Raw genomic sequence first — 9507 nt, 5'->3', positions numbered from 1 at the left:
TTGGTGTTCGGAACAGCATGTAAAATATTAATTAATATCCTCGCGTTATGGATGTCAATTATTTGCATCGATAAATTATGTTTTTCATGACAGATGAATGGAAAACATCTAAGCGTTTTCATTCCGGTTCTTTAATCTTTATTTCGGCATTTGTTTAAGCTTATTTTTATCTTTATTAACATATCTAATCAAATATAATACAGTTTCCGTGAAAGTTTGATAAATATAATAATTAGTACAACTGTAACCACGCCCTTCACGTCCGCCGCAGGACGCTCAGAGTTCCACCGTGCGCTACAGAAATCGGAGCTGGCTGAAATCAGCTCAAAAATGACTGCGGTTAAAAATAAACGCGCGGCGCGGGGCAAGCGCGAGCACATCGCTCGGAACCGCTCAGAGCCGCCCCGGTCGCCGCGGACTCCACATTCCAACGTCGCTGTGCTGCCGGTCTACGAACCAGTGCTAAAGTGACTGAGTGACCGTCTTCTACCCGTGCGACGTAAGTGACGTGGTGTAGTGCAGTGCCCTAATGTACAGTGTGTAGATTTACCATAAGTGTCTATGGAAAATAAGGATGTGTCTATAAATACGCGGTGCGAGTTTGCCAAATCGGGTCGGCAGCGTATAGCAACACTATGTTTAGCGCGGAGTTATGTTACACGGATGTTACGTGATTTCGTGTGGATACACATGATTTTAAGTATAACACTTACACTATACACTGTACACTAGGCTTAAAATAGAGTCTAAACATACTATACAGATTCTGAAAATTCAGAGGATAATTTATCCTGAGAAAAAAAATTAAGAAAATTCTCACAGTCAAAATATGAAACAAACTAGTAATTAGAGTAATATCACAGATTAATAATAAGTTATATCAAGAAACATCGATTGCATTGCTAGTAGAGTTAATATTTAAATATATAGTGAAAAACTAGAAAAACGTCCTCTTTGGACACAAAATTTCGTGTTGAGTATATTTTGGAAAATATTTAAATTATTATTGTAACTGTTAGAATATTATGTTATTTATAAGTAAAACGTAATTTCCTAGATTCAAATAAAAATTCGTTAAATATCACTTAGGACACGTCTTATAAAAAGTTTTAGCTCAGCTCAGCTTAGAAAAGCTACAAGTTTGGTAGTTATATCAAAATTTCTTTTTTCTTATTAAAAAGTTAACCAGGTAAATTTTTTTAACACTATCATAACCACTATACAACTTTAAAATGTATATATCTGTATTGCAAAAAATATTTCGAGGCACAATCTGATACTGATGCCAAATATACACTTTTTGAACAAGTGCCAACGCACAATCCGTAGGTGTGCTTATTGGTTCGAAAGATAAAACCGCTGAAAATAGACGGCTCTCTGTAAACAATAAGGTTACACGTCTTCATATTTCATTCGCTCATAAACAATATTTATTTAAATTATATAATTTACATTTGAAACATGCAATCAATAATGCCAACTACATAATATTTGAAATTTTAATATTAAATATTATAATCGAACGTAACTATGCGTAAATCGTAAATTATCTATGGCTATCGGATACTGTGATTCGAAATTCCAACGTTTTTAACGTGTTTCCAAATTCAAAATCAATCTAATTGAGAATTTTTGGCGGTAACTTAACGAAAATTTTTTGACCTTGAAAAACTGAAAGTGACGTCATTAATTCTTTCATTGAAAATATGCATTCTTTTTTATTCCTTGCATTTATATTTTAAACACAAACCGGAGCCTTAATAAAATTAGGTAGAAAACAAAAAGGAAATGAGAATAGGCTCATAATAAATAGGTTAATGGAATGAACCTAACGCAACGTTCCTTCGACTTCTTTAATTAAACCATAAGGTAATTATCGGACTATTTTAGTTTTTGTTTAGTCTTAGGATTAAAAAAAACGTTGTCGTCACTCGTCACAGAGAATATGATAGAGTTGTAGCGGTTACATAGCATATGTAATTTTTGTTGTTGTTAAATATATTGTAATACTTGATTACATAGTTTAAGAAATCAGATTCTAATTTTTAATTATTGAGTTGATTGACAAAACTGATTAGCATATTGCTAGTTAAGACTTAGGTACGTTATTGATTTATTAAAATTAAACATTATTTAGTACATATTCTACCTCGAAAAAAAACAGCCTGTGCCTACATTGTTAGACCACGTACGTATTTATTCGGAATCTCTTGAAAGGTGATAGAAAGATTTTTCAATGAAAGATTGATTTTTTTTCTTTCATTTTCATTTTCACTTTAAGTGACTGATTTTTTTCATAAATTTTAGTAAGTAAACCTTACTTGGAATTAAGATATAACATTTTAATTTTTGAAAATTTACTCTTGTTATAAAATATTTGTAACTAATGCGAATAAGTTATTGTATTGTACTGTATTGTCATTATTACATTTCGCGTATAAAAAGTGCGAGGGACTTTTCGTAAAATAGGTAAAATACTTTACTTACTAGTCAGGACTCAAACGGCTTTTTAAATATGTATAATACTTTTAACCGACTTCAAAAAAAGGAGAAGGTTCTCAATTCGACCGTAACTATACAGGGTGTCCCACTGTTGGTATACTAAGCTCAAAGGAGGTTATAGTTTTGCATACGCTGAGTACGTAAAAATACTTATAAAATTCCAGACACATTTTTTTTTTCAAATAGATGAATTCTTAAAACTATGTTGTACACCCATAACAAGCAACCCGCCCAACTTTGCCACCAGCACGTGAGCTATCGTTTAACATTATGTTTTCATAGACAAAATGCTCTCATTAGAGAAGCGGTATATGCCGGCTGCGCGAAGCTAGAGAAGCTAGAGAGCATGGATTTTCAGGAAAATTTTAGCAAAAAACTTTTTACTTAATTTTGTTGTTTAAGTATTTTTTACGTAATCAGTGTATGCAAAACTACAAGTCCCTTCGCGCTTAGTATACCAATAGTGGGACACCCTGTATATTTTTCAACCGCCATTTTATGAATGTATGTAAGTAGATACGCAATCCATTCATGAAAGCAGTTCGTACAAAGTATGCATTTATTGATGCAGACGACTATAATATCAAACACACAAAGCAGATACGAAGCTGCTTTGTGATCAAACATGACAATTGCAACTTTGAGTACCTACTCAACCACTGATACGAGACTTCAGTTGATGAATTACGTTTTTAGTTCCAATTTATATGCATATTATGCGAATATTAGAGCTTTATGCTATTTCCACAAAACAATTTAAACACAGTCTAACTTTAAACCAGGGATCTGTCACTTTAATATGTAGTTGTATATGTGAAATACGACAAAACCAGACCCGCGCTTAAAGTTAAACCCTGTCTAAAGTTTTTTTGTGGTAAGACAGTTATTCTCGACGTAGTAGGTAATACAATATTAGTTAAACAACGTTTTGAAATAAAGCCAACAAATAGATAATGTAAATCTTAACAGTGCAAGTCAATTCTGTGCCAAGATATTTGATAAATGAATGCACATTAAGCCCTCGTTAGTTCATTATTTAAAATAAAAAAAACTTTTTTTACAGAATAACAAACTACCAACATGTCTGACGAAGAGGAATATTCGTAAGTATTATTTTATTTAAACACTCAGAATTATTAGAAAATCTTCAGATAAATTAAAGGTAACTCACGATGATCAATGTACACACGACTCTATATTATACTATATACAAAACAAATGAACGTAACCAAAACACTATGTGCATCTTTTTTACCCCCCAAAGACCATTTCATTCATAGAGAACGAATTTTTGTTACCTATGTGCTAACTGCCCCAATATATCCATGTTATCTGCAAATGTTACTCTGTGTTATTCCTAAACCCTTTATTTTCTCAACAGTGGCTCCGAAGAGGAGGAAGTAGAAGAAGAAGTCGTGGAGACGTGAGTACTCGGATGAATACTGCGATCCCTTTGAGATTTAACTCTTCCGATTGATACTTTAAGCTTTGAGGCCTGGTCTCTTTGCCTAGCGATCTTCTAGAACCTTGTTTAGATGAAATCTATCATTTAGTACCACTACTGTAAATTCAATTAGCTTCAGTCTTCCAATTTCTTTAGTATCGGGTTTGATGCACCCCTCACCGTATCCTAAATCTTTTGTTGCAGGAAGTAAGTGACTTGTTCCGGCACTCGCACGCTTGCCTCAATTAGGCTAAGATATTCGCTTCTAGTGCTAAGTTGACGCTTTCTCAGCTCTCAGACCGACTTGGAACGTTAGGCGCATTCTCGCTTTCTACATCGTTCAAACGATCTACTTGACCGATAGTGTGGCCGATTGTTTTCGCTTCTATTACTTAGCTTTTGAAATGAATACAATTAGAATACGATTTTTAATCACAATTATTTTTCCTCCCCGCTCCTGCTATCGCTCTCTAGGCCCGCTCCCAAACAAGAGTAAGTAGTATTGATTACTTCAAAATGTTCACAGCTTCGCTTCGCCGTTTAATAATGCACTGGCAATAATATTGCACTAAACGAAAAAAAAGGATTTTAAATTTTCTACTTCAATAACTCTATAATATTGTAATGGAGACTGTATGCGCAACGTATAAACCACTGCTTCTTTTCTCTTTCATGTTCTTTATGTACGATTACTGCGACAATGTGTGGTAGATGCTGATTGTTATTTTCTGTTTCTAGGAGTAGACCGTCGATCGCGTAAGTTGCACCGCTCTATGGTGTCACTAACTATAAAAGTCGTATTAACTAACGCGGCTCGGGCGTTTTTAATATTTATGGTTTTTGCCAGAAATTTTCCGTCATCGTGTTGAGCAAGCGAATCAATGCGGTTATTTTTAACGGTCAAACTAGATGTTCTATTTTTGAATGTTCTCGTTGCGCCCGCGCCGCTTTTACACATCGATTCGGTCAATTCGAATGGATGAGTTTCCGTTAATGTCATTTTCATAATTGCACGGTAGTGTCAAAGCATGCATATCCTAATTATTATAATTAACTTCCTTTATATGTCCAATATAAAACATTATATTCAGTATAAATATGCATTATCTTAACGAAATATATCACTATTATACACAATTATACAGAAATAAATATCAAACATAAAATACCAATGGAATAATATTATACGTTAAATTTACACAATAAATTAATTAACAGATACCTTTAAATGTTAATATGTCCATATTCACCTCAAATAATTAAGAAACAGTAAATAAATTGTGTTGTCAAAGCAAACTTTAATATTACTCGTGTAACTACAACAACTAAGACAATAATAAATAATGCAATAACAGAAGCTATAACATACCTGCGGTCAATTTAACTGGTTCTCAATAAATCGTTACGACCTACCAACGCCAACAGAAGATGTAACAATAATTTATAGTCATCGTATGCGATATATCGTAACTATTTGTTGGGAACTTGCAGACCGAAGTCTATAGCATTTCATTAATCGATCTGTATAATTTCAGGGGTGAGGGAGATCCAGAATTCATCAAGGTAATTTCGTCTTTTATACAAATAAGTTATAAAGGATTTATTACCAAATCAATATTTAACGAACCTGCTAAAAGTTATTTCGATTTGTTTTATATTGGATTTTTTGGAGCTACTGTAATGTAAATAAAAGCAATATATTATTATAACAACATTTAAATAGTAAATTTAATTAAATTAATTGTATGTTTTTATGAACAGCGTCAAGATCAGAAGCGGTCGGATTTAGATGAACAGCTGAAGGAGTACATTAACGAATGGCGTAAACAAAGGTCTAAGGAAGAAGATGAGCTCAAACGTCTCAAAGAGAAGCAGGCCAAGCGCAAGGTAAATAATCCAATTTAACAACAAAATGATGAACATAGTGCTTTTAACATTGATTACTTTAGTTTCCATTCATTAGCAATATCAAATTAAGAGATAAACTAACTAGCTTTATAATTACCTAAAACCTGATAACTAATTGGTTAACTGATCAGGTTTCCCGCGCTGAAGAAGAAAAGCGCCTCGCCCAGAAGAAGAAGGAAGAAGAAGAAAGGCGAATCCGCGAGATTGAGGAGAAGAAACAGCGCGACATCGAAGAGAAGAGACAGCGGCTCGAGGAGGCTGAGAAGAAGCGCCAGGCTATGCTCCAGGCGATGAAGGACGCCTCCAACAAGCAAGGCCCCAACTTCACCATTCAGAAGAAAAGCGACAACGTAAGTTACACTCATTGTATCAATCAAATTTTACATTTTACACTATTTTTTAGAGACACGTCTGACAAAATTCGTTTGTAGAATCTGACCGATCAAAATGAACTGATATATTTTTGATTATAGGTTTTTCGGTCTATTTAAGAAGTATTATAAAGAAAACACTTTCGCAAGACATTTTTAATGATTCTAGACAAATTTCTGCATTTATAAAATTATAATCATACAAATAAATCTTTATACATCTTAAGCTCACATATTTTAAAAATACCGTGACCTTCCAGCAATTCGGACTCAGCAACGCCCAACTGGAACGCAACAAGACAAAGGAGCAGCTAGAGGAGGAGAAGAGGATCTCCCTCTCCATCCGCATCAAGCCGCTGGCCATCGAGGGTCTCTCCGTGGACAAGCTGCGGCAGAAGGCCACCGAGCTCTGGGAGTGCATCGTCAAGCTCGAGACCGAGAAATACGATCTCGAGGAAAGGCAGAAGAGACAGGACTATGACGTGAGTTTCAAGTCTTTCTTGTATTGGAATTTATTTTGCACTTGAACAGGATTTTGATTAAAACAGTCAATAAAACAAAGAACTTTATTCATAATAGTGGGTATAGAGACGTAAAATTAACGGATAACTATTGTATGATGTAGTTAATTTTTCTTTTACTACCAACAAAATTGGTAACATTCTCCATGAGTTAGATTCAAGTCAAAAGTTAGCATGATGTAAAAAAAACTAATGAGACAATTATAATAATACAAGTATTTTTTTACAGTTAAAAGAGCTCAAAGAAAGACAGAAGCAACAGTTGAGGCACAAGGCCCTTAAAAAGGGTCTTGACCCCGAAGCACTCACAGGCAAGCACCCCGTAAGTATCAAATTAATTAAGAAATCTCTTGAGTTGAACCTTACAAGTAACATGACTCTAAAATGTTATTTCTTTTGCAGCCCAAAATCCAAGTAGCGTCCAAATATGAAAGACGCGTTGACACACGTTCGTACGACGACAAAAAGAAGTTGTTCGAGGGTGTAAGTAGAAAATTCTATGAAATACTCCAAATTATTAAAGCTGATCATTTATTTGATCTTATAGTGAACAATAAAAATGATAGTCCTCTATCGGGAACGGTATAAGCATAGGAAATCAAAGGTAGCAAAAATGAATTAATCATAATAATAAGGTACTTATGTACCTATATTGAAAAAGAGGATTAACATAGGAACTGATAAATCAACATTGTTAATGCCCACATTTTATACAGGGATACGATAGCCAAGTCTCGGAGGTTTTGGATAAATTATGGAAGGAGAAACACGAGGAGTTTATGAACCGAACAAAAAGTAAGCGGCGAATGTGGCATTTTGTTCCTCCCACATTTAGCCCCGCGATGGCATGTCGTACTCATGTCCATGTGGCTTGCTGTTATGGGTCCCATTCCAACTGTATCACTGACATTATCGTATCGATATATGTAACTAGAAATTCAATTAGACATAACTAAAAGAATAAATAGTTTTATACTTTAAAATGCCCAAAATTTAATGCATACGATAATGTAACCATAGTTCCCTCATTATACCTATATTTGACCCCAATCATAACGATTCCCTCACAACAGGACCTAGAGAAATTGAACAAGGACTTCATGGAGAAGGTGTGGCAAGAAAGGGCTGAGCAGTTCGGAGGCAGGCAAAAGGGTAAGTAAAGAGAAAGGCAAAAATGGTTTGGAGAATAAAGCTTTTAACAATAAAGCAAAATAATATAGAAATGTCGATAGAGCTTTTTTAATTTTCCAATCTGGAAAATTTCTAAGGAAAAGCCAATCAATAGTAAAAATCTGTAATAATTTACTTACTGCTTATTCTGCTGCTCTTCAAAGAATCTTCTATCAACTTTTAAAGGACACAGGTAACATTACTAAAATCGTTTCCTTTTCATCTCAAACTAATTAAGTAGGTTTAGCTATATCTTGTAACTAACACGCTTTCTATCTTATCAATACTACTTTTTAATCTTTGAATTATTTAATAAGATTCATTGTAAATACCATATTCTTATGGAAAATAATATCAATGCTTTACAGTTTACACTTATGTTGGCGATGCAAAAATTTTACCACAACAGATAAGAATTTTAGTTAATACGAATAAAAAGATCGTATGTTTCAACGTGATATTATACTTTTACATTAAATAGATTTTAGCTTTATAGCGCTGATTTGCCTAAAAACCTCTAGTTCACTAAAAAGAAAGCGCTAAATGTTGCCCCATTTATCCTATCGATATCTAATGATAATTCCCAAAACAGCGAGACTGCCCAAATGGTTCGGCGAGAGGCCCGGTAAGAAGAAGGGTGAACCCGAATCTCCCGAAGGTGAGGAGGATGCCAAGGCTGAGCCCGAGGATGATGAGGAGCCCACTTTCGAGCCTGAACCCGAGGAGGAGGAGGTCGTAGAGGAGGAAGAGGTCGAGGAGGAAGAGGAAGAGGAGGAAGAAGAGGAGGAGGAGGAAGAAGAGGAGGAGGAGGAATAAGTGAGTGAAATGTAAAATGATTTTAAAAGAGCATCAAGAGTTTATTATTGGCTCTTCTTGTATTTTGACAATTCAAAAGCGCTTCTAGAAGTCTAATTCAATAAATTAAAAAAAAGACGTGTGGCACTCGGGGACTGCCGCCGTAAAGCTATTGCATAGCATGCCTTCAAGCCACACCTCCGAGTGGGGAGCGTGAGGTTTTTTCGTTACGGAATTTTCATTACGAAAAATATATATAGTCCAGTGTCTTTAACAGATTGTTAAGTTTCCCGTGAAATTCCTTGTTCGAAATTTATGTAATAGTGAAACTAATGAAAGGAATTTTTATTTCCAGACACTATCTCCAAGGAGCCACTCTCGAGCCGCCGCGTCGACTGTACTGTTTCATAACCAATCCATTAACTAATTATAAATTATTTTTATTATTTATACGTTGACTTGTACGAAACATGGACTACACCCGTCGCAACATCGCTGACGACGCATTAAACTAATTTATTACATAAGACTTGATGGTTTTATTTCTTGTTAATAAATGGTTAAGTATCTTTTCTGTGACCTTACTTTTTTACCCTATTAATGTATAAAGTGCAATGAAAAAGAGAAATTTCCTTTTGAAATTATGAGCAATTTATATGATATTCAAACCCAAGACCGGCCCCGGGGATCCAGATATAATGATTCAAGTCATCAACAATTAATCGATGTTTAAAAAAATTATAAAAAGTGCTTAGATTATGCTAGAATAATAGTATAAAATAAAATTCCAGACTCA

The 9507-nt window shown here is 34.5% G+C and overlaps 1 protein-coding gene across 3 annotated transcripts; it reads left to right on the top strand.

Moving 5' to 3' along the window:
- Positions 1 to 342: 342 nt before the first annotated feature.
- On the top strand, positions 343 to 9240 carry up (Troponin T, skeletal muscle). Of its 3 annotated transcripts, XM_089704240.1 has the most exons (14): positions 343 to 499; positions 3566 to 3605; positions 3884 to 3925; positions 4421 to 4438; positions 4685 to 4702; positions 5482 to 5509; positions 5708 to 5833; positions 5986 to 6204; positions 6486 to 6707; positions 6976 to 7068; positions 7149 to 7229; positions 7820 to 7898; positions 8509 to 8732; positions 9067 to 9240. In XM_089704240.1, the coding sequence occupies exons 2-13, from the start codon at positions 3583 to 3585 to the stop codon at positions 8730 to 8732; spliced, it is 1173 nt and encodes a 390-aa protein (XP_089560366.1). In that variant the 5' UTR covers positions 343 to 499; positions 3566 to 3582; the 3' UTR covers positions 9067 to 9240. The 3 variants fall into 3 exon arrangements, with proteins under 3 accessions (XP_089560366.1, XP_089560367.1, XP_089560368.1); XM_089704241.1 differs by lacking the exon at positions 4685 to 4702; XM_089704242.1 differs by lacking the exons at positions 4421 to 4438; positions 4685 to 4702.
- Positions 9241 to 9507: the final 267 nt, after the last annotated feature.

Source organism: Colias philodice, chromosome 15, assembly GCF_061535455.1.
Source record: "Colias philodice isolate Cphi_HAF_F1 chromosome 15, ilColPhil1 Martin Lab GWU primary, whole genome shotgun sequence".
Taxonomy (NCBI): domain Eukaryota; kingdom Metazoa; phylum Arthropoda; class Insecta; order Lepidoptera; family Pieridae; genus Colias; species Colias philodice.
The sequence above is the reverse complement of the archived record's forward strand: the minus strand, read 5'-3'. Positions and strand labels throughout refer to the sequence as shown.